Here is a 26095-nt window from a genome sequence, read left to right as displayed (position 1 = left end):
AAGATATGTTAGTGTTTTATTTTCCATTATTACTTTTTATTTTCACTTTGTTTTGTCAACGATCACAAAATACTCTAATATCAATGACAATTAAATACATTTTAAACCCACTTTGTAACACAACAGAATGTGGGAAAAGTCTGGGTTAAATGTAAGTAAGTGTACAGATTGTCTTATGCGAGTTCTTATTGCTAAATAATAAGTGACTTTTCTTAGTGAATACCAGGGAATGAAATTAATGAATAATTGAATGACTGCCCAAATAACACATCAGTAGTCGGGCAGTCGTCAAACATTTAATTAAACTCAGTCTTACTGTGTCCCTGTGATAATACTCCCATTTTGCTCTCTGGCACACAACGTTATTTAATAAATACTTCATGCATGGAAGACCTAGCCGGCCTCTAAAATTAAATCATTTTAGTAACTTTACAAAATTTAGTTTTAACTTCAAAATATCATAACAGTATGATATAACATCTCTCAATATTCACATAACTTATACTTTAAAAGTCAGTTGGACTCAGTTAGAATAAGTACACTAGAATCTCTTCAATATCTATTTTCTTTCTTCATAGGAAACCTTGGATGGACCTTGGCTTTCATCTCATATTCAACAAGTCAAAATGGAACCAAGAATAACAGTTGATGTGGGAAAATCCATTTTTTTCCCTCTTTTTTCCCCCTTTATTTAACTAGGCAAGTCAGTTAAGAACAAATTCTTATTTAAAATGACGGCCTACACCGGCCAAACCCGGACGACGCTGTGAAGAGTTTAGAGAGAACTAAATTCACATTTTAAAATGTAGTATCACAGATTATAGTACTGTGGTAGTCCATCTTATATCACTGTATAACCAAATTCAGTCGTTTGATAAATGAAATGATCGGTTACAAACTCAAATTCACCTTTTAATAATAAGTAAAACACTGCTTCACAGTGTAGTAACGTTAAAATAAGTGAGTGAAATAAATAACTGAAACGTGTGGCTAAATTATAATCAAAAAGGTAAGATGTGATTGTGAGTAGTGTATGGCCCTGATTCTAACTAACATTCATGAAGTCGCTTATTGAATAGAGATCCTGGTATTGCCATTGAAACGCCTCCGACAGTGATGTGTTTTTGCACTTCAAGTGAATGAATGAGAATATCCATTGCGAGAGGAATCCACATCACACACACACACACACACACACACACACACACACACACACACACACACACACACACACACACACACACACACACACACACACACACACACGGTCATAGCTGTTGGTACAACTGGGTACCTTTGTCAGTTTGTGATTATGAATCATCATCCCATCCCCCCTCTTCTTTCTTCCTCCTTTGTTCTTCATTGCTATCTCAGTCTGTTTGGTTAACTTCTAGGGGTGTAACGGTTCACCAAATCCACGGTTCGGTACGTATTGCGTTTTTTGGGGGTCACGGCAGGAAAATTCAATGCCATCAATAAATGTTCAGCATTCACAATGTTCCTGGCATGGTCTGTTGTGACAGGATTGTTATGTCGGGCCTCTCACGTTTCCACACTGATGCTGCGTTTGTAACCATGTGGGAGGTGGGAATTTACCAGTTGTGAAGTCGTACATTTAGTGCCAGATGCACACTTGTGATTCTCATAAAGGGGGCGTGTCTGTAGCACGGTACATCTCCCACTCCAGGGTAATGTGATGGGCTGTCACTTAAGTGCAACACAGGGTGCATTGGCCAATTCATAGAAAACTTTGGCTTTGGCTTGCTTATATAGAGCGGGTACTACCTGTTTGCTGAAATGGGTGCAAGAGGGAAGTTCATAACGTGGCATCGAGCACTTTCACGAGGTGCTGAAACCCCCTATTCTCAACCACTGGGAACGGGCGCGGCTTTAAACCAAAGACTGTAAAAAATATAAACATAGCTTACCTATCGCTCTTGTAATTTTTGGCCCGGTCAGAACCAGTTGCCAAGGGCTGCTTGAATGCAGAGGGGAGGTGATTTTGGGTTGTTTCTTTGCGTTTCTGTCTGGTTCCGGTATACTGGGGTAATGTTGGAGTAAATGTGTCAACATATTTGAGGTGTTGGCAGCTGGATAGGCTATTCTCGTTGAGCAGTGGCGACATATTGTTAACGTTTTATCCACAACTCTCTGTCCATCGCCATTGTGATCTATTGGGAAGCCAAAATGTTCCCAAACTGGAGATTTAAACGATGATGGAGGACCCTCCAATTCTGGTTTATCGACACCGCCACTCGCCATCGTACAGAACTAGTTCCTGGCTGCGTCTCACAAAAGGACAGTTTGAAATGCGCCAGTTAAGATTTGAATTTAGATTACAACGTGCAACGTTTAAACAGAATAGCCCGAAAAACTAAAATTCAGCTCAGATTTCCTCAAGAGGCACTGGCCTACAACGCAGCGTAGGCAGAGCCTATAGGCCTAGTGTTTTAATTTTGGATATATGATAATTTTTTGTATTAATTCGGGTTCAGAGTGCAGACTGAACCAAGGCCCCCTACCGAACGGGTCGGTACGAATACGTGTACCGTTACACCCCTATTAACGTCTCCTCTCATACTTCCCCAGCTTCTTGGGATCCTTGCTGGGCATGCACCAGTCATCCGCCTCGTTGGTCGTCTGGTAATGCCTTATGGCTGACTGGTTGTAAACAGGAAGTCTTTCCACAGACTCTGAGGACAAGGCCTGTTAATGGAGCACAGAGTGGAGTGGTAAATTATATGTAATCTCGGTTAACCCAGAACAAGGTTTTATAAGGCTCTATTTCTATCACATGCTGGTCACATGATGAGTCTTCCATCATGAGCCACATTCAGATGCATCAGATGTATGTTATCTAAGTGGGTAATGGAATTACATGAGCATTGTGTATTAGGTAACCTTGTTTTAACATAACGGTATGTTATGAATGAATAGGAAAGAGTGAAATCTGATCTTAAGTTATAACTGAGACATACTGTAGCACATGAACCAATATTGAGAATTAACCTTTACATACTTATTTCAATGTTGTATAGAGCAGGGATCATCAACTAGATGGTCGGAACATAATTACAAATCATTTGTAGACTCAATTTGACCGCAAGAAGCCCAAACAGATATATTTGACAAAAACATGATCATTTCAAACCTTGCTTACATTTGTATACGATCATGTGTCTCTCGATTATGCTTGGGAATACTTGGGAACAGATTTCCAAAATTAAAATAACTGGTGTTGTAAAAGTTTTAAAAAATAAAATCAGGTTTTCTGAGCAAAAATAAATAAAAATTGAGGGCCAAAATTGGGGAACCCTGTTTTAGAGGCTAAATTATCTAGAACAAGACAACTGTTGAACTAACACATTCCATCCGAAGAAGTGTTACCTTCAGGTAGATGACAGCTGACGTCCCATATCCCTCCATGGAGTAGAGCTGCAGGTCTCCCTGGAAGTACTTGGCATAGAGACGGGAGATGGGGAGACCGTAGCCGAAACCAGCCTACAGAGAACCAGAGCCAGGGACACAAACAGTGTCACAGTTCTGTAGTAGAAAAGCATTCACAGTTACACTTTAAACCCTGGGCAACGAATGACCGGTCCTGTCCAGTTTGTAATTCTGCTAATTTACAACCGTGTTCACTTCTGTTCGCTCACAGTTTACACTTTAGTCAGTATAAAAGGATCACATTTGAGTTTAAATAAAATAAAACAGGCTTGCATGCCTCTAACATATGGCCAAACTGCAGTCATAGATCATGTCCTACAGAATGTTGTGGTCAAATGTATTAAACCTGATTTATTTAAACCTGACTGCCAGTAAAATATTGAATGTTCAGTGCCACCAGGACAGGGTCTCACCAGTGGAGCGTTGCGTGAGTTGTCAATATCGACAGGGCTGGGGGCGGTGGAGTACATGTAGCTGAACAGACGCTCTATCTTCCTCAGGGGGACTCCGCCTCCTCGATCTGATATCTATAAACAACAACATTACAGAAGGTCTGATCCATTCTCGGTTCCAGTCTATCTGATGATCTTCCTGTTGTCTCCTAAATATCATCATATAGGACCTACAGAACAACCATGGGAAGAAATCTATAGTACTATGTATTCATATACAAAATACACACATTAAAAACTGTATAAAGTAGGCTTCTACATCCCATGGCATTATTTACACCCTGCATCTGTGGAAGTGTATTGGATGGGCATACACTACTTTTGAACAAATGTATATTGTTGGAGCTCACAGTTTAAGCTTTTCACTGTACCCTCTAATTACACCTGCAACCCTGTACATGTGACTATTAAACTTCTAATAAATAAAAAAAGTCATAAGAATGTACTGCAATGAGCACAATGCATATCATTCATTGTAAAGGTGGATACTCTCAGCCTGTGTTTACCTTGATTGTCAGGTCTTCACTCCCCAGTGAGACTCGGACTTTGACCGGCGGGAGATGCAGGGCCATTTCATGAGTCTCCACTGTTGCTCTCATGGCGTTCTGGAAACAAAACAAACATTGCTTGAGGAAATGACTAAGTCATATAAATCAAAGTGAGCTAATATAATTAAAACTGATGTAGAACAGTCTGCTGTAGGCTCCCTCACACTTGTAATGAAATGTTTATACAGTAGAAGAAGGTAAAAGTTTGGTGGTGTACCTTGAAGAGCTCAAACAGCATGTGGTAGAGATGGGAGGGCACATAGACAATACGAAGAGGCTGGTCAGGACCTTTGGCTGAGGAACAACTGAGGATCACTCCAAATGACTCCAAACCAAACATGACTTGCAAATATTTAACACACACCCCGGAAATAGAAGAAGTTACTAGAAAACAAAAACAACTTTCCCTTCTTATTGCAAATGCATAGCATGCACAGCTGAACTAAATAGTCACTGAAATACATAATTTACTATTCTACCAACCTAATCACGTTCCCAGACACTTCTGATAGCCTGGGGATGAAATTGCTACCAACCAAACACCATGAATAGACATCGTTTTGCTTTGTTAAGGCTTATGTAACGTGGTGACTGTTAAAACAGCTGAACAGGGGTGAACGTGGTGACTATTAAACAGCTGAACAGGGGTGAACGTGGTGACTGTTAAACAGCTGAACGGGGGTGAACGTGGTGACTGTTAAACAGCTGAACGGGGGTGAACGTGGTGACTGTTAAACAGCTGAACGGGGGTAAACGTGGTGACTGTTAAACAGCTGAACGGGGGTAAACGTGGTGACTGTTAAACAGCTGAACGGGGGTAAACGTGGTGACTGTTAAACAGCTGAACGGGGGTGAATGGAGGTTTGTTATTGAGAGTTAGACTTGGACAGTTCACTGAGAGAGAGAAATCTGCCCGGCGACAAGACTAAGCCTGTACCAAGGGGCTTGTTGCTGTTCTGTTCCACTGCTGCTGACTGGAGAGAGATAAAAGACTGATGGGTGCTTGATTTGGTGCACAATGACCAAAGGCAAACTATGACATAAGTTTTGATTCATCATTATGACTGATGTGACTGTCCACACCCCCACTGTAATGTATTAGACGTAGGCTAGACTGTGCAGCCCATTGCTATTTTATGGATGGCGTGTTTTGAACGTTTGGGCACCAAATGATGTCTGGATTTGATCTAGTTTTAGCAACGATTATCATTTGCAAAATGGTGCATGAGTCTTTTCCCTCAATACCTACAATAAAATATTTATCAAAGTCATGGTTAGACCTTTCAAGTGGTGCTATTGTCTATTATCCTGTTCATACGACACATACACTGAGTGTACAAAACATTAGAAACACCTGCTTTTTCCATGACATAGACTGACCAGGTAAATCCAGGTGAAAGCTATGATCCCTTATTGATGTCACTTGTTAAATCCACTTCACTTCAATCAGTGTAGATGAAGGGGATGAGACAGGTTAAAGAAGTAGACAGGTTAAAGAAGGATTTTTAAGACTTGAGACATGGATTGTGTGTGTGCCATTCAGAGGGTGAATGGGCAAGACAAAAGATTGAAGTGCCTTTGAACAGGGTATGGTAGTAGGTGCCAGGCGCACCGCTGCTGGGTTTTTCACACTCATCAGTTTGAAAAAAGGGGATGCAACTCAATATTAGAACTCAATACTCAACTCAATAATAGGAAGCTGTTGCAAATGTTTTGTACACTCAGTGTATAACCTACACATACACAGTAAAGTAAACCGTTTTTCTACACAGGGCGATACACGGGTATAAACTCAATATTTATTCACTTCTGTGTAAGTGAGATGTATGAAAGAATGGTTCTCTGTAGACATGGCTGCCTGTGGTTCAAAGTCTGTGTGCCTCAGATGCAGAAAACACAGTCTCACTCCTGACAGCCCTAGATGAGAGTAAGCAGGCACATGCTGTTCAACTAAAGCAACAGAGTTAATTGCTATAAATGGTTCAGCTAAATATCTCTGAACACCACTCACCACACACACACGCACTTTGCAAATTGTGCCCCGAATTCAGTAGACAAAGAGGAATTGAATGCGAGATCAAGAATATTCAACCCACGAGCAGATAAATAAACTCAACTCAAACCTGGCCAAACATCCAACAACTCAAAATATAAATACAACTTCACAAATCGTTTCTGTAAACCTAATCTTCTCTAACAACCCCCGGCCTAAAACTCACTTGTTAACCAAATTGTACTATTTGGAAATAGGAGAACCAGAAATGGCTTCAAGCTACTCTGGCTCTTCTCCCTTCCCTTGGCACACTAAAGCAGGTGACTGCATAATGTTGTATTAAACAGACTTGGCTCCAAATAGTATTTGAAATCTTTCAAATACTTTGAGCGTTTAATTGAGCCCATCAACAGTGCCAGTTGGGTCAGGCTGCACTTCTGGGACTATTCTATTGGGTCAATTGAGCCAGGCAAGCTCAACCAAGCGCAGCATAAGTATTTGAAGGAAAACAAATACCTTCCTGAACCCAGGTCTGTAACCCTGTATAGAATGCGATTTACCATTGACTTGTGTGATGTCAATCTCTGGCGAGGTCAGGTAGTACTGCTCACAGAGCATCTTGGAACTATCGAAGGCATCTGGGGAAGAAACAGTATAAACAATGATAAGGACTGTAGCACAGGAGGAAAACACTGATTTTCAACCTGGTCACCATAACAGCTACAAAGAGTAGAAGATCAACTAAAACAGTCTGCCTCTGTATTTAAAAGGCATTAAGATTACACACATAATTTAGTTATATTATTTTTATCAGAATAAAATGTGATACTGTGCAGATCAAGGTGAAAAGGACAAACTGTCCTGAAACGGTGCAAACACCTACTGTAGCAGTAGAAAGGGTTAGATAATGATACTGCACCTGTAAATCGTACGTGTGTGTGTGTGTGTGTGGCTGAGGAGGGACAGTACCTTTTACCACCTCTGTCACATCACAGTCGGGGTCGATGGTGCCAATGTGCTTGGGATGGGCGGGGTTGGCACTTCCATCAAAGATGAGAGCTGAAGAGGTACATGACAACAACAAATTCAGACTCGTGGTAAATACACTTGCATGCCGATTCAAACACACGTCACAAAAGTACTTTTGAGTGTGTGAAATACAAACGTCTACATTTTAGGCATGCTGTATGTATTTTGTGTACGCAGCCCTACTGTGGCTATTGCTGGTTCATGAGCATGGAGATGTAGTATAGTATACAGTGGTGTGAAAAAGTGTTTGTCCCCTTCATGATTTCTTATTTGTTTGTCACACTTAAATGTTTCAGATCAAACAAATTTAAATATTAGTCAAAGATAACACAAGTAAACACAAAATACAGTTTTGAAATGAAGGTTGTTATTATTAAGGGAAAACAAAATCCAAACCCACATGGCCCTATGTGAAAAAGTGATTGCCCCCTACAACCTAATAACTGGTTGGGCCACCCTTAGCAGCAACAACTGCAATCAAGCGTTTGCGATAACTTGCAATGAGTCTTTTACAGCGCTGTGGAGGAATTTTGGCCCACTGATCTTTGCAGAATTGTTGTAATTCAGCCACATTGGAGGGTTTGAGCATGAACTGCCCTTTTAAGGTCATGCCACAGCATCTCAAATAGGATTCAGGTCAGGACTTTGACTAGGCCACTCCAAAGTCTTCATTTTGTTTTTCTTCAGCCATTCAGAGGTGTTTTGGATCATTGTCCTGCTGCAGAACCCAAGTTCGCTTCAGCTTGAGGTCACGAACAGATGGCAGGACATTCTCCTTCAGGATTTTTTGGTAGACAGCAGAATTCATGGTTCCATTTATCACAGCAAGTCTTCCAGGTCCTGAAACAGCAAAACAGGCCCAGACCATCACACTACCACCACCATATTTTACTGTTGGTATGATGTTCTTTTTCTGAAATGCGGTGTTACTTTTACACCAGATGTAATGGGGGGGACACCTTCCAAAAAGTTCAACTTTTGTCTCGTCAGTCCACAGAGTATTTTCCCAAAGGTCTTGGGGATCATCAAGATGTTTTCTGGCAAAAATGAGACGAGCATTAATGTTCTTTTTGCTCAGCAGTGGTTTTCGTCTTGGAACTCTGCCATGCAGGCCATTTTTGCCCAGTCTCTTTCTTATGGTGGAGTCATGAACACTGACCTTAACTGAGGCAAGTGAGGCCTGCAGCTCTTTGGATGTTGTTGTGGGGTCTTTTGTGACCTCTTGGATGAGTCGTCGCTGCGCTCTTGAGGTAATTTTGGTCGGCCGGCCACTTCTGGGAAGGTTCACCACTGTTCCATGTTTTCGCCATTTGTGGATAATGGCTCACTGTGGTTCGCTGGAGTCCCAAAGCTTTAGAAATGGCTTTATAACCTTTTCCAGACTGATGGATCTCAATTAGTTTCTTTCTCATTTGTTCCTGAATTTCTTTGGATCTCGGCATGATGTCTAGCTTTTGAGGATCTTTTGGTCTACTTCACTTTGTCAGGCAGGTCCTATTTAAGTGATTCCTTGATTGAGAACAGGTGTGGCAGTAATCAGGCCTGGGTGTGGCTAGATTAATTGAACTCAGGTGTGATAAACCACAGTTGAGTTGTGTTATAACAGGGGGACAAACACTTTTTCACACAGGGCCATGTAGGTTTGGATTTTGTTTTCCCTTAATAATAACAACCTTCATTTCAAAACTGCATTTTGTGTTTACTTGTGTTATCTTTGACTAATATTTAAATGTGTTTGATGATCTGAAACATTTAAGTGTGACTAACAAATCAGGAAGGGGGCAAACACTTTTTCACACCACTGTATATTTAGTATAGTTACTGACAGTGCTGGTTCATGAGCATGCGGGTGGAGATGCGGCTCATGTAGAAGCGATCCAGGAAGTATTGGATGTTCTGATTGGTCACAGGGTCGGAGCCGAAAGCCTCCTTGTACTCCACTACGCCCTGGGCCATGGTCGGCACCACGTTGTTGTGGCGGTTCCTGATGTTCACCAGCGTCTCAGTGAACCTGAGGGGAGACAGGAGAGGGGAGAGAAAGGGCAAAGGATGGGTCGAAAGTTCACAAATCTGCACATTCTATTCTAACAGTCTGCATTCCTAATTTTCCCTCTGGGTATAAATAAAGTAGCTAGTGTCATTCATTCATTCAGTCATTCACTCACTAACATCTGCAAGGTTGCTACCAGCTCAAAATAGTATTGATCTAATCCAGCAGCAGCAGAGGTAAGGTGGAAGTGTTTATTCATCATATCCCATTCCAGATTAAAACCATCATCTATTATTCAGTTATAAGAGGTAACTATTAATAGGCAGAGATGAGAGAAATTATAGATTTCCTTACCTGCATTAACTATGACTCACTTTGGACAGTCCATCTAATGAGATGTAGGCCTATCTGCTGGATGTGACTGTGTGTAATTGACTTACTTCTTCAGGATCTTTTTATCATCAGAATCTTTTTCCAGGAAGCCCACAAGCTCCATCAGACTTGTTGCATACCTGTAGGAATATATAATAGAAGAACGGCTAGTTTACACAGGGAAACAATGCTGCTACTTTAAACTAAACTACATTTATAAAGGCTTTATAGAGCATTCATAAAGAGTATTTTTAAAGCATATATAGAGTATTTATAAGCAAGGCGCTTGGGAGTGTAGCACAACATTTGTTTATGATTTATGAAGTATCTACATAGGCATAATAAAGGGTTTATGAGTGCTTCATTAAACCTTTCAAGTTTATTTCACTGTGGAACTGAACTAAAGAAAGGTCTGCGTTGAATTCGTCCCTGTACTGAGGGTGTGGCCAATAGAAGACAGAAACCAGGTCAAAGATCACTTCTTTCCTTTAGCAAATCACTTTTGACTGTTTGACTCCTGGAGTTCCACTGTTAAAAATCTCAGAATTCTATTTTGGAATGGACTCTGATTCTTGTGGTGACCATGAAAACCACATGGGGGTATTTATACATGCTACAATAACTAGGGCTACTTGTGGCTGGAGAGAGGCCTAGTATGCATCCCAAATGGCACCCTATTCCCTATATAGTGCACTACTTTTGACAAGAGCCCAATGGGCCCCGGGGAATAGGGTGCCATTATAAATAGGGAATAGTGTGTCATTTGGGCAGTTATGTTCCCTCCGATGTTGAAACATTCCTCACCATTTTCATCCTCTCAAAACTTTAATATTCTCGCTGTACAGCACACACTAAATACTTCAGACCTAGTGGAAGTAGGCCTTATAAGTTAACACAGTAAGCATTTCAGTAACTTACTTATTAGCCTCCTAGTTTGTTCAGAGGAGTCACTATTAAGGCCTAGTTAAGAGGCTCAGGCTAAATTGTACTGACTTCAGTGACTTGCAGATTGAGTCAGGAAGCTAGGTGAGAGATCAGAGTGGCTGACTGTTTTAAAACCCTCTTTGTCCACCAACTGACCTTGAACTCTCCCACTCTACGAACACAGCTGCTGCATAGACTACATAACAGATACAACTAGGCTAACTAGCTTGAATTACAAAGTTTAACTGTAATATTTGTTGTTGCCGATAACTCTACGTCACCACTAGCCAAGTCAAATAAATGGTGCCAAATCAATATTGTCGATGGAAAAACCCACGGCCTAAAGCAGATAGGGAAAATAGCCCCTAATAGAGTAGCGATGACGCGGAAAGCTAACTTTAGACCAAGTTTATAAATATATATCTGCCGTACCATTACCAATACAGCTGGAACATAGGGTTCTGTACTGGTCACCTATCACAGAGACACTACGTTATTGCCCTAGTTCAGAGGTCCAACTGTGCTGTACTTTCCCTGACATTCCACTGTAGTTAGCTGATGGTTTTCCCTAACTAGGGGAGAACCTAAACAATTCCTTGAAAGTGGTGAAGTAACCTATCACAGGCCTAGCACTCAGCAATCAACTCAAAAAATTTTTGGGGAAAGTATTCCGTTTCAATGTTTCAATAAGAGAACATATTTGCAAGTACACATTTTAACTACATGACATATCTCTGACTGTCACTTACTAATAAAGACTTGATGCACATTGTAGTCCGCCATTTTTCTAGGCTACACTTCTGACGACCCTGTCTCACACGTCATGCATGGCCCCCTGTTCCACTGTGATACATGATATTCCAGCTCACATTGTCCCTGTATTTGTATTTATTGTGGATCCCCATTAGTTCCTGCCAAGGCAGCAGCTACTCTTCCTGGGGTCAAGCAAAATTAAGTCAGTTATACTATTTTAAAAACATTACAATACATTCACAACACATTAAGTGTGTGCCCTCAGGCCCCTACTGTAATCTACAACCAAAATACATGTGCACGTGTGTGTATAGTGCGTTTGTTATCGTGTGTATGCATGCATGCATGTGTCTGTGTACACCTGTGCAACCTACCTGACAGACAGAGATATGAGACGGAGACAGCTGGCACCCTGCCGTGTAGGCTGCAGGCCATACACCCATACCTCTCACTTGGGCAGAGTAGTTCAGTAAGATAGTCTATGCACTGTTATGGTCGGCAGGATAATAACATCCTATTGGCTCTGTAGGAATAGGCAATATCACCTACAGTATATGGCTCTTCAAGATAAGACATTTTTACAACTGGCTTTATAAAATACATTTGATTGATGGGTTTGATCATACACGTTTCAGACTATAGCCGAGAGCAACGTTCTAGTTCAATAACCATTATCAACCGAGGTGAGGTGAGGTGAGGTGAGGTGAAAGGAGTCTAGCTAGCTGACAGGGTTGGGGTCAATTCCATTTCAATTCCAGTCAGTTCAGAAAGTAAACCAAATTCCAATTTTTCCCCATTGAAAAGCATTTAAGAGAATTGGAATTTCAGTGTACTGTCTGAATTGAAGTGGAATTGACCCCAATATTTCAACAGAGTGGCCCATTTCCATTGGCAAGACAAACAACAGTCAACGTCAACACCATATCACAACAATTGCTAGCCTGCGGCTCACCTCCAAGTCACTTGGCTCTGTCATATCCTCACATGGCCTCTCCTATCATTGCTACGCAGACGACACACAACTAATCTTCTCCTTTCCCCCTTCTGATAACCAGGTGGCGAATCGCATCTCTGCATGTCTGGCAGACATATCAGTGTGGATGACGGATCACCACCTCAAGCTGAACCTCGGCAAGACGGAGCTGCTCTTCCTCCCGGGGAACGACTGCCCGTTCCATGATCTCGCCATCACGGTTGACAACTCCGTTGTGTCCTCCTCACAGAGTGCAAAGAGCCTTGGCGTGACCCTGGACAACACCCTGTCGTTCTCCGCTAACATCAAGGTGGTGACCCGATCCTGTAGGTTCGTGCTCTACAACATTCGGAGAGTACGACCCTGCCTTACACAGGAAGCGGCACAGGTCCTAATCCAGGCACTTGTCATCTCCCGTCTGGATTACTGCAACTCGCTGTTGGCTGGGCTCCCTGCCTGTGCCATTAAACCCCTACAACTCATCCAGAATGCCGCAGCCCGTCTGGTGTTCAACCTTCCCAAGTTCTCTCACGTCACCCCGCTCCTCCGCACACTCCACTGGCTTCCAGTTGAAGCTCGCATCTGCTACAAGACCATGGTGCTTGCCTACGGAGCTGTGAGGGGAACGGCACCTCTGTACCTTCATGCTCTGATCAGTCCCTACACCCAAACGAGGGCATTGCGTTCATCCACCTCTGGCCTGCTGGCCCCCATAACCTCTGCGGAAGCACAGTTCCCGCTCAGCCCAGTCAAAACTGTTCGCTGTTCTGGCACCCCAATGGTGGAACAATCTCCCTCACGACGCCAGGACAGCAGAGTCACTCACAACCTTCCGGAGACACTTGAAACCCCACCTCTTTAAGGAATACCTGGGATAGGATAAAGTAATCCTTCTACCCCCCCCTTACCCCACACCCAAAAAAATAAAATAATAATAAAAAAAACATATTGTAAAGTGGTTGTCCCACTGGCTATAAGGTGAATGCACCAATTTGTAAGTCGCTCTGGATAAGAGTGTCTGCTAAATGACGTAAATGTAAATGTCCTTTAGCTTATTTCTGACAACTATGAACGTACATAAACATGTAGCAGAGAGGAGTTGGCTAAAAGGTACAAACAGATCTGGAGCCAGGCTACCTCGGAGGATAGCTATAAAATATTAATAATAATGTGTGGAACCAATGAATTATAACAGGCACTTGATGATCAGTCACTAGTTTGCGTTGCCTTATGTAAGGAAGCATGTTGTTTTACTTCACACACACACAGTTTGTTTGTTTTACACTGCTAAAAAAAATAAAGGGAACATTTAAACAACACAATGTAACTCCAAGTCAATCACACTTCTGTGAAATCAAACTGTCCACTTAGGAAGCAACACTGATTGACAATAAATGTCACATGCTGTTGTGCAAATGTAATAGACAACAGGTGGAAATTATAGGTAATTAGCAAGACACCCCCAATAAAGGACTGGTTTTGCAGGTGGTGACCATAGACCACTTCTCAGTTCCTATGCTTCCTGGCTGATGTTTTGGTCACTTTTGAATGTTGGTGGTGCTTTCACTCTAGTGGTAGCATGAGATGGAGTCTACAACCCACACAAGTGGCTCAGGTAGTGCAGCTCATCCAGGATGGCACATCAATGCGAGCTGTGGCAAGAAGGTTTGCTGTGTCTGTCAGTGTAGTGTCCAGAGCATGGAGGCGCTACCAGGAGACAGGCCAGTACATCAGGAGACGTGGAGGATGCCGTAGGAGGGCAACAACCCAGCAGCAGAACCGCTACCTCCGTCTTTGTGCAAGGAGGAGCAGGAGGAGCACTGCCAGAACCCTGCAAAATGACCTCCAGCAGGCCACAAATGTGCATGTGTCTGCTCAAACGGTCAGAAACAGACTCCATGAGGGTGGTATGAGGGCCCGACATCCACAGGTGGGGGTTGTGCTTACAGCCCAACACCGTGCAGGACGTTTGGCATTTGTCAGAGAACACCAAGATTGGCAAATTCGCCACTGGCGCCCTGTGCTCTTCACAGATGAAAGCAGGTTCACACTGAGCACATGTGACAGACGTGACAGAGTCTGGAGACGCCGTGGAGAACGTTCTGCTGCCTGCAACATCCTCCAGCATGACCGGTTTGGCGGTGGGTCAGTCATGGTGTGGGGTGGCATTTTTTGGGGGGGCCGCACAGCCCTCCATGTGCTCGCCAGAGGTAGCCTGACTGCCATTAGGTACCGAGATGAAACCCTCAGACCCCTTGTGAGAGACCATATGCTGGTGCAGTTGGCCCTGGGTTCCTCCTAATGCAAGACAATGCTAGACCTCATGTGGCTGGAGTGTGTCAGCAGTTCCTGCAAGAGGAAGGCATTGATGCTATGGACTGGCCCGCCCGTTCCCCAGACCTGAATCCAATTGAGCACATCTGGGACACCATGTCTCGCTCCATCCACCAACGCCACATTGCACCACAGACTGTCCAGGAGTTGGCGGATGTTTTAGTCCAGGTCTGGGAGGAGATCCCTCAGGAGACCTTCCGCCACCTCATCAGGAGCATGCCCAGGCGTTGTAGGGAGGTCATACAGGCACGTGGAGGCCACACACACTACTGAGCCTCATTTTGACTTGTTTTAAGGACATTACATCAAAGTTGGATCAGCCTGTAGTGTGGTTTTCCACTTTAATTTTGAGGGTGACTCCAAATCCAGACCTCCATGGGTTGATAAATTTGATTTCCATTGATAATTGTTGTGTGACTTTGTTGTCAGCACATTCAACTATGTAAAGAAAAAAGTATTTAATAAGATTATTTCATTCATTCAGATCTAGGATGTGTTATTTTAGTGTTCCCTTTATTTTTTTGAGTTGTGTTGTTGCCAGTGTCTTCTGTCTGTGTTTTCCGTTTTGTCTTAATTGTTTTTTTTGTTTTTTTATCCCAGCCCCCATCCCAACAGGAGGCCTTTTACCTCTTGCCAGGCGGTAATTGTAAATCAGAATGTGTTCTTAATTGACTTGCCTGGTAAAATAAAGGTAAAATAAAGAAATACGATGGAATAACTGTAAGGGGAAAGATATATTCTGGGAGTGATCCAATTCTCCACATTCTATACAAACGGTCCTACCGAATGCATGAAGCAGTGTAGTGTTTACAGTAGGTAGGGAGGGGGTGTCAGCTGCATTGAAATACAACTCCAGTATGGTCAGCTGTCTGTAGGAGGAGCACACAGCATTCAGTAAAATATAAGGAGGGGTCAAGGTCAAGAATATTTACACTCTTGCTAGAAGATGCCCTTCCAGGAACCAAGTTATTATACTCCTAGTCCATTCAAGGGATGCTAAAATATCTGACCCGTGCCGTGACCCTGTATCAGTGGTAAGGTAACTTCTAAGCGAAATATTCCACACTCACACAAAGCTACACAGTGAAATAAAGGACTTTCTGCAGCCTGGAAGGGGATTGGACAGTGAGATATACTATGTAGCTATTCCACACTCACACTCCTGCAGACTACATGCAGCTTGTGTAGGTGAGGTGTGTCTGTCTGCAGCCTGGAAGGGGATTGGACAAGATTCAGTAAGATGTAGGGTCAAGGTTCATAATAGGTGATGTAGGTCATGGCCGCAGCAGTGGTGAGGGGGTGCACAGATTCACTGAGATATAGAGATGTATAGGCTACTACTGTATTTACCAGCTCTGTAGCAGCTGTAGTGAGGGGGTGCTGAGAAGCTTGTCAGGGAGGAAGTCGATCTCCTTCATGATGTTGGCCAGTCGGACAGGAAGCTCCTGACGCAGGAACACAAAGGACGTCTTCTCACAGGCATTGGCCGAGCCTAAAGTCACATGACACACACAGGAACACATGACACAACACATCTGGGTTGTACTCATTAGGGCACACCATAGCAAAACGTTTTGCAATGGAAAACTAAAACGTTGTTTTCTCATTGGACCAGTTCAGGTAGTCCCTCCATGTTTCAGTCCCCGGGATAAGCTACTGACTGGAAATCTCAAGACAGGACATCATACAGTACATACGCTGCTGTGTAAATGTTTAAGACTGTGAAGACATTGAACTGGTTTGTTGTGGCAGAAGGATTATGTCACGTTTTCACCTAAGAACAGGACCAAGTGCTATCTAGCAGAAAAGCATGATAGGGAGCAAGGTATTTATTTCCCCCTTTTAGTGACTTGGAAGAACCGAATCCAACTAACAGTTGCCATGAGTGTTGCAAGGGATTTGATTCAATATCACCGTGTCTAAATCTGAACACATGCATGCATTACATTTATGATGGATATCTTTGCTTGGTATCTATCTCATTATAATAAGTTGCTTAGTCCCGCAACGAGACATTGTTTACGGCTAGTTGCGGGACGAAACAATCTATTATGAGGTGGCAATACAATGGGTACCATCACCATTGTTGTGAATGCATCCATACTCACCAGTATCATCATAAAATTGAATACAATAATGTTTATCAAAGCTTCAGCAGAGAGTTCCTCTGATCAGGGAGGGCACATACTGCAGTACTCTGGGAACAGTGACAGCTGTCAGTTACTTTCATAATGCAACCAGTGGCACATGTTTTGCACGTAGCTGCTATGGACTAAGGATTTACGTTAGGCAAGCTACAATGTTGCACAGTAACGTTATTGTAATGTTTAGCTCGCTAGCTACATTGTTGCACAGTATTGTAATGTTTAGTTATGTTATTATGACAGGACAGGGAAGAAAACTTACCAAAGTCTATGAATTGTTTCATTGACAGCGGCGAAGGTGAGAACTTGGAAAACCTATCCACTAGTGCTTGTTTAGGTATGGAGCTGTTCTTTAGCAAAAATTGCGTTAACTTCATAGTTGCAACAAATTCAAATTGAAGTCCCGAGGCAGTCGGATTGTTCTCAGCCAGGGTGCCCTTTCTCGTCACCTGCAGCACGCTCCAGTCTCTCAGACGTTGAAGACGCTAGCTAGCTGGCTTATGCTAGCCACCAAGGGCAATATCAATGCGTTAAATTGACATAATTCAAAACAATTGTCAATGAAACACAGTCACATTCCTGAACAGTGCCGAATGTCTTTGCATCACCAAAACTTTTAACAAGCAACAATATTCCAGAATTCACGAATGCTCTTCCCAAGACTGACCTCTGTGTTGAGTTGTTATTGATGAAGTTTGGATTTGATTGGCATTGGCTTTGACCAATGAAAGAGCACTACACTCTGGTTTTGGGGAGGTGGTTGATCTGTTTAGAAAGAAAGAAATATGTGCAAACGAAAAAATATCAAATGAAAATATTAATTATTATATTATATATAAAACAGGTTTTGTTGAGTGAAATAATACATGTAAATCTGAGAACGGCGTGTACCCCTACACTTCTCTAAATGGCCTGTAGATGGCGACATTGTAACAACTAATTCAAAGCGGCACATTGCTCTGACAGCATATGAAGTCAAAGAAGGTGGGATTTCCTCTGATATTCTGAAGGGGGGATGCTGCATCATGCACCTGTTTTATCTTTTCTTTTGGTCATCTGGCGCGAATATGTTTAATTTTAGCCATTGACAGTAATACCATCTAAACTGAAACTACCTGTTTTTACCATACATCCGAGGTTTGTTGGTCCAATATCCTTAGAGGAGGATAATAATGTGGTGATTTGCGGAGGGTGTAGCAGCCGCGTGATACAGCATCTTTGCAGGTGACACATCATCATTCTCATCCATAGCGAAAGAAAGAGCAGGTATGACACGTTTTTACGAGGCAATAGAATAACTAATTGTATACATTTGTAGCATGTGTTATTTGTGCTTGTGTAATTGCTATTATGCGTGGTGTTTCTCTGTATGGTTTTGGATCAAGGGAGGAAGAAGCGCACTGATAAATGACGTCATTGCTAATGATACCCAATTTATCCTTTAGCTTACCGCCACCTCAGTGCAGTACTGTAGGCATCATCACCATACTGTAGATCAGTGGTTCCCAACCTTTTTCGGTTACTGTACCACCAACTAACTTTCGCTCTGCCCGGAGTACCCCCAAAGGACCCCCCTCATGTGCTTTTTAAGTACCCCCTGTGGATATACCAAGTTCCCCCAGGGGTCCTAGTACCCATGGTTGGGAACCACTGCTGTAGATAATAGTGTGTTAAGGCTCCCTCCTAAGCGATAGAGTAGTAACATCTTAGGCTAGGTCTTCATGCATTGCCATTTTTTGGTTATTTGACTTTTTGTCTTCATTTAAAGTGTATTGTTTTGTGAACTATTTCAATAAAGCGTTACTTTACTTTATCCTCCACGTTTGTTCATTACATATTTTATTTGTATGTAATTCCCTCCTGTGTGCTTAGCCCAGCAGTATCTTACCATGGAGAGACATTGGCCTTCCTCAATGATGCCATCTATTTATGTCACACAAACTGGAAGTGTTTCAGACCCAAACCTGGGTGTTTTGGGACTATCAATTTGATGCAATGCAATGCTTATGTTGTCATTGTTCTTTTACTATAATTCAATATTCAGAATTGTGTATATTGTTCCCACATTAGCCACCCTTTGCCCTTGCATTGGTGCCTTCAAGTGTAGTATGATTATTGAGTATTGACCCTACAACAATACATTGACAGGGAGATGCAGGTAGATGATGCACTTAGACGTGGATGTCGATTAAGGCAGCCCTACGCACCTCTCTGATTCAGAAGGGTTGGGTTAAATGCTGAAGACACATTTCAGTTGAATGCATTCAGTTGTACCAGTGACTAGGTATCCCCCTTTCCTTTCCTTTATACAGTTGAAGTCGGAAGTTTACATACACTTAGGTTGGAGTCAATAAAACTTGTTTTTCAACCACTCCAAAAATGTATTGTTAACAAACTATAGTTTTGGCAAGTCGGTTAGGAAATCTACTTTGTGCATGACACAAGTAATGTTTCAAAAAATTGTTTACAGACAGATTATTTCACTTATAATTCACTGTATCACAATTCCAGTGGGTCAGAAGTTTACATACACTAAGTTGATTGTGCCTTTAAACAGCTTGGAAAATTCCAGAAAATGATGTCATGGCTTTAGAAGCTTCTGATAGGCTAATTGACATAATTTAAGTAAATTGGAGGTGTACCTGTGGATGTATTTCAAGGCCTTCCTTCAAACTCAGTGTCTCTTTGCTTGACATCATGGGAAAATCAAAAGAAATCAGCCAAGACCTCAGAAAAAAATTGTAGACCTCCACAAGTCTGGTTCATCCATGGGAGCAATTTCCAAACGCCTGAAGGTACCATGTTCATCTGTACAAACAATAGTAGGCAAGTATAAACACCATGGGACCACACAGCTGTCCTACCGCTCAGGAAGAGACACGTTCTGTCTCCTAGAGATGAACGTACTTTGGTGCGAAAAGTGCAAATCAATCCCAGAACAACAGCAAAGGACCTTGTGAAGATGCTGGAGGAAACAGGTACAAAAGTATCTATATCCTCAGTAAAATGAGTCCTATGTCGACATAACCTGAAAGGCCGCTCAGCAAGGAAGAAGCAACTGCTCCAAAAAAGCCATAGAAAAGCCGGACTATGGTTTGCAACTGCACATGGGGACAAAGATTGTACTTTTTGGAGAAATGTCCTCTGGTCTGATGAAACAAAAATAGAACTGTTTGGCCATAATGACCATCGTTATGTTTGGAGGAAAAAGGGGGTAGCTTGCAAGCCGAAGAACACCATCCCAACCGTGAAGCACGGGGGTGGCAGCATCATGCTGTGGGGTGCTTTGCTGCAGGAGGGACTGGTGCACTTCACAAAATAGATGGCATCATGAGGAAAGAAAATGATGTGGATATATTGAAGCAAAATCTCAAGACATCAGTCAGGAAGTTAAAGCTTGGTCGCAAATGGGTCTTCCAAATGGACAATGACCCCAAGCATCCTTCCAATGTTGTGGCAAAATGGCTTAAGGACAACAAAGTCAAGGTATTGGAGTGGCCATCACAAAGCCCTGACCTCAATCCTATAGAAAAGTTGTGGGCAGAACTGAAAAAGCATGTGCGAGCAAGGAGGCCTACAAACCTGACTCAGTTACACCAGCTCTGTCAGGAGGAATGGGTCAAAATTCACCAAACTTATTGTGGGAAGCTTGTGGAAGGCTACCTGAAATATTTGACCCAAGTTAAACAATTTAAAGGCAATGCTACCAAATACTAATTGAGTGTATGTAAACTTCTGACCCACTGGGAATGTGATGAAAGAAATAAAAGCTGAAATAAATCATTCTCTCTACTATTATTCTGACATTTCACATTCTTAAAATAAAGTGGTTATCCTAACTGACCTAAGACAGGGGTTTGTACTAGGATTAAATGTCAGGAATTGTGAAACTGAGTTTAAATGTATTTGGCTAAGGTGTATGTAAACCTCCGACTTCAACTGTATATCCCCTGCAATGTTATTTATTATGGAGCATGTTACAGGCCAAACAGAAAGCAACTTAACCTAAGGCCACACCCATTAGCAGTTACAGTGCATTCGAAAAGTATTCAAACCCCTTGACTTTTTCCACATTTTGTTACGTTACAGCCTTATTCTAAAATGGATCAAATTCATTTTTTTCTCATCAATCTACACACAATACCCCATAATGACAAAGCGAAAACAGGTTTTTAGAAATTTTTGCAAATATATTACAAATAAAAAAACAGGAATACCTTATTTACATACAGTACCAGTCAGAAGTTTGGACACACCTACTCATTCAAGGGTTTTTCTTTATTTTCACTATTTTCTACATTGTAGAATAATAGTGAAGACATCAACTCTATGAAATAACACATATGGAATCATGTAGTAACCAAAAGAGTGTTAAACAAATCAAAATATATTTTATATTTGAGATTCTTCAAACAGCCACCCTTTGCCTTGATGACAGCTTTGCACACTATTGGCATTCTCTCAACCAGCTTCATAAAGTAGTCACCTGGAATGCATTTCAATTAACAGGTGTGCCTTCTTAAAAGTTAATTTGTGGAATTTCTTTCCATCTTAATGCGTTTGAGCCAATCAGTTGTGTTGTGACAAGGTAGGTGGCGTATACAGAAGATAGCCCTATTTGGTAAAATACCAAGTCCATATTATGGCAAGAACAGCTCAAATAAGCAAACAGAAATGACAGTCCATCATTACTTTAAGACATGAAGGTCAGTCAATCCAGAGAATGTCAAGAACTTTTCAAGTTTCTTCAAGTGCAGTCGCAAAAACCATAAAGCGCTATGATGAAAGTGGCTCCCATGAGGACTGCCACAAGAAAGGAAGACCCAGAGTTATCTCTGCTGCAGAGGATAAGTTAATTAGAGTTAACTGCACCTCAGATTGCAGCCCAAATAAATGCTTCACAGAGATCAAGTAACAGACATCTCAACATCAACTGTTCAGAGGAGACTGCGTGAATCAGGCCTTCATGGTCTAATTGCTGCAAAGAAACCACTACTAAAGGACACCAATAAGAAGAAGAGACTTGCTTGGGCCAAGAAACACGAGCAATGGACATTAGACCGGTGGAAATCTGTCCTTTGGTCTGATGAGTCCAAATTTGAGATTTTTGGTTCCAACCGCCATGTCTTTGTGAGACACAGAGTAGGTGAACGGATGATCTCTGTATGTGTGGTTTCCACCGTGAAGCATGGAGGAGGAGGTGTGATGGTGTAGGGGTGCTTTGCTGGTGACACTGTCAGTGATTTATTTAGAATTCAAGGCACACTTAACCAGCATGGCTACCACAGCATTCTGCAGCGATGCGTCTTCCTATCTGGTTTGCGCTTAGTGGGACTATCACTTGTTTTCAACAGGACAATGACCCAAAACACACCTACAGGCTGTGTAAGGGCTATTTGACCAAGAAGGAGAGTGATGGAGTGCTGCATCAGATGACCTGGCCTTCACAGTCACCCGACCTCAACCCAGTTGAGATGGTTTGGGATGAGTTGGACCGCAGAGTGTAGAAAAAGCAGCCAACAAGTGCTCAGCATATGTGGGAACTCCTTCAAGACTGTTGGAAAAGCATTCCTCACGAAGCTGGTTGAGACAATGCCAAAAGCTGTCCTCAAGGCAAAGGGTGGCTACTTTGAAGAATCTAAAATATATTTTGATTTGTTTAACACTTTTTTGGTTACTACATGATTCCATATGTGTTATTTCATAGTTTTGATGTCTTCACTATTATTTTACAATGTACAAAATTGTAAAACAATAAATAATGAAAGAGTAGGTGTGTCCAAACTTTTGACTGGTCCTGTAAGTATTCAGACCCTTTGCTATGAGACTCGAAATTGAGCTCAGGTGCATTCTGTTTCCATTGATCATCCTTGAGAGTCCACCTGTGGTAAATTCAATTGATTGGACATGATTTGGAAAGGCACACACCTATCTTTATAAGGTCCCACAGTTGACAGTGCATGTCAGAGCAAAAACCAAGCCATGAGGTCAAAGGAATTGTCCGTAGAGCTCTGAGACAGGATTGTGTCGTGGCACAGATCTGGGGAAGGGTACCAAAAACATTCTGCATTATTGAAGGTCCCCATCATTCTTAAATGGAAGACATTTGGAACCACCAAGACTCTTCCTAGAGCTGGCCGCCCGGCCAAACTGAGCTATTGGGGGAGAAGGGCCTTGGTCAGGGAGGTGACCAAGAACCCGATGGTCACTCTAACAGAGCTCCAGAGTTCCTCTGTGGAGATGGGAGAACCTTCCAGAAGGACAACCATCTCTGCAGCACTCCACCAATCAGGCCTTTATGGTAGAGTGGCCAGACGGAAGCCACTCCTCAGTTAAAAGGCACGACAGCCCGCTTGGAGTTTGCCAAAAGGCACCTAAATGACTCTCAGACCATGAGAAACAAGATTCTCTGGTCTGATGAAACCAAGATTGAACTCTTTGGCCTGAATGCCAAGCATCAGGTCTGGAGGAAACCTGGCACCATTCCTACGGTGAAGCATGGTGGTGGCAACATCATGCTGTGGGGATGTTTTTCAGCGGCAGGGACTGGGAGACTAGTCAGGACTGAGGGCAAGTTGAACAGAGCAAAGTACAGAGAGATCCTTGATGAAAACCTGATCCAGAGCGCTCAGGACCTCAGACTGGGGCGAAGGTTCACCTTCCAACAGGACAACGACCCTAAGCACACAGCCAAGACAACGCAGGAGTGGCTTCGGGACAAATCTTTGAATGTCCTTGAGTGGCCCAGCCAGAGCCCGAATTGAACCTGATCGAACATCTCTGGAGAGACCTGAAAATAGCTGTGCAGCGACGCTCCCCATCCAACCTGACAGAGTTTGCGAGGATCTGCAGAGAAGAATGGGAGAAACTCCCCAAATACAGGTGTGCCAAGCTTGTAGCGTCATACCCAAGAAGATTTGAGGCTGTAATCGCTGCCAAAGGTGCTTCAACAAAGTAGAGTAAAGGGTCTGAATACTTATGTAAATGTCATATTTAAGTTTTTATTTTTAAATACATTTGCAAAAAGTTCTCAAAACCTGTTTTTGCTTTGTCATTATTGGGTATTTTGTGTAGATTGTTGAGGGAAAAAAACAATTTATTAAATTTTAGAATAAGGCTGTAAAGTAACAAAATGTGGAAGAAGTCAAGGGGTCTGAATACTCTCCGAATGCACTCTATCTAGTGCAGAACAGTAGGCCTGCATACCAATGTCCCCTAGACAGAGACCATCTTAAATTGTGACCATATTACGATATTACAAAGGTACATTGCATCCTTGTGTGACATTCCTTCTTTCCCAGCTCAATAGGAAACAATGGCGGACAAAAGTGACCTAAAAGCTGAGCTAGAACGCAAAAAGCAGCGCCTAGCTCAGATCAGGGAGGAGAAGAAGAGGAAGGAAGAGGAGAGGAAGAAGAAAGAGGTAAGGAGGAAAAAAGTGAGTAGACACACTCGTTCACGCTCATCCCTGTCTGTCCATAGACAAAAACCTAACAACAACAAAAAATACATTTTAGTCATTTAGCAGACACTCTTATCCAGAGCTACTTACAGTTAGTGAGTGCATACATTTTCATACTGGCCCCCTGTGGGAAACGAACCCACAACCCTGGCGTTGCAAGCGCCATGCTCTACCAACTGAGCTACAGGGGACGCTACATCTCACTAACATACTATTACAAAGCTAATATAATGTGTGTGTATTTGTGTGTGTCTGTGTGTGTGTGTGTGTGTACAGACAGAGACACAGCAGAAGGCTGAAGCTGCCCCAGTGGACTCTGACTTGGACCGGAAGCGCAGAGAGACTGAGGCTCTCCTACAGAGCATCGGCATCTCCCCAGAACCCCCACTAGGTACACAGATACACACACTGCACATCTCCCCAGAACCCCAACTAGGTACACAGACACACACACTGCACATCTCCCCAGAACCCCCACTAGGTACACGGATTAGCCTAACTCAAATTAGCATGTCACACACGCAGTTATTCATGCGAGGTAGAAATGTCCACCGACTCATAGTAGTAAAATTACTAGAATGGGCATAGCACATCAGACCACAGCAATTTGACTGCTCCAGAAATTATATTTCTATGCACTTAATCCTGTAGATGATGAGCCAGGATGGAGCAAATGGCATGTTATTGTTATCTTCTTATCTACATACTATGTATCTACAACTCAGTGTACTGTATGTCTGCTACTATTTGATTGTATGCAACAATAGAGTGTGATTGCATGCAGCAATATTCGCAATTTGCAGGTTTGACTTTTTACTCTTCTCTAATATAAATCTGTAATCATGATTATGATCATTATCTGTTTCACAGTCCACTGTTCTATTTCCTCACAATGTCTATTGCAAAATAAATGCAAATGTTTTGAATTGACATGTGAGTATAGTATATCTAAAAAATGCATACCATTCATTTAATTTCTGTGAAAGTTCATCCTCCATGATGTTTTGCACATTCTAGCCTAGGCAGCCACTAGTATTACACTCGTGTCCCCTGGCGACCGGTTCGTACATAAAACATCCTCCATTCAGGCTGCAAAGGCATCGGTTTCCTCCTTAACTAGCTTTAATGGCGCGCTGCCGGAAGAAAAAAAACTGGAAAAATATGCATACTGTCTTAATAAAATAAAAATTTCCCACCACCTTGCTAGAGGGGCTAATGCTACTTCCTGACGATGCGCCCCACGTTCAGCCAGGGGTAAACAACAGACTTCTGCAACCTGATTGGCTGAAAATCCGAAAATTGTTTTATATTAAGACAGTACATGTATATTTTTTTTCCCGTTTTATTCCGGCGGCACGCTATTAAAGCTAGTTATGGAGAAAACCGAGGCCTTTGCAGCCTGAATTGAGGGTGTTTTATGTACAAACCGGTCGCCGGGGAAAATTAGTGTATTACTGGCTGAGCACATTAAGCCTACACGATAGTGGCGGTCTGGCGCCAACTAGCGGCTTCCTAGGCTATGCACATTCTCTCAAATTAATTTCTAACCATTTCATACCTATCCCATTTCATCTTATCTTTCCCATGTTTTTTAAATGTATTTATTTCCTCACGTGTGGCTTAGTGTTATATTAGTACTTCATCTATGCCCAGGTGTTTCCTCAAACCCATGAT

General features: G+C 42.4%; 2 protein-coding genes across 14 annotated transcripts in view; one reads left to right on the top strand and one right to left on the bottom strand.

Moving 5' to 3' along the window:
* Positions 1 to 235: 235 nt before the first annotated feature.
* pdk4 (pyruvate dehydrogenase kinase, isozyme 4) lies at positions 236 to 25627 on the bottom strand. Of its 3 annotated transcripts, none has more exons than XM_041902166.2 (11): positions 25385 to 25627; positions 16166 to 16307; positions 9900 to 9971; positions 9296 to 9480; positions 7410 to 7499; positions 7001 to 7078; positions 4665 to 4741; positions 4406 to 4504; positions 3861 to 3974; positions 3388 to 3501; positions 236 to 2706 (listed from the first exon to the last, which is right to left on the bottom strand). In XM_041902166.2, the coding sequence occupies exons 1-11, from the start codon at positions 25389 to 25391 to the stop codon at positions 2563 to 2565; spliced, it is 1122 nt and encodes a 373-aa protein (XP_041758100.2). In that variant the 5' UTR covers positions 25392 to 25627; the 3' UTR covers positions 236 to 2562. The 3 variants fall into 3 exon arrangements, with proteins under 3 accessions (XP_041758100.2, XP_041758099.2, XP_041758101.2); XM_041902165.2 differs by lacking the exon at positions 25385 to 25627 and adding an exon at positions 17222 to 17680; XM_041902167.2 differs by lacking the exon at positions 25385 to 25627 and adding an exon at positions 16924 to 17006.
* LOC121585869 (cytoplasmic dynein 1 intermediate chain 1) overlaps positions 17943 to 26095 on the top strand; it is a 131019-nt gene continuing 122866 nt past the window's right edge. For 6 of the 11 annotated variants that reach the window (XM_041902157.1, XM_041902161.1, XM_041902159.1 and 3 more), the window contains exons 1-3: positions 17943 to 18225; positions 24261 to 24397; positions 24698 to 24812. In XM_041902157.1, coding sequence (XP_041758091.1) covers positions 24275 to 24397; positions 24698 to 24812 — 238 coding nt within the window. In that variant the 5' untranslated portion in view covers positions 17943 to 18225; positions 24261 to 24274. The remainder of the gene's footprint in view (positions 18226 to 24260; positions 24398 to 24697; positions 24813 to 26095) is intronic. The other 5 variants (XM_041902164.1, XM_041902162.1, XM_041902163.1 and 2 more) reach the window with 1 other exon arrangement.

Source organism: Coregonus clupeaformis, chromosome 17 (assembly GCF_020615455.1).
Source record: "Coregonus clupeaformis isolate EN_2021a chromosome 17, ASM2061545v1, whole genome shotgun sequence".
In the NCBI taxonomy this organism is placed as follows: domain Eukaryota; kingdom Metazoa; phylum Chordata; class Actinopteri; order Salmoniformes; family Salmonidae; genus Coregonus; species Coregonus clupeaformis.
The sequence above is the reverse complement of the archived record's forward strand: the minus strand, read 5'-3'. Positions and strand labels throughout refer to the sequence as shown.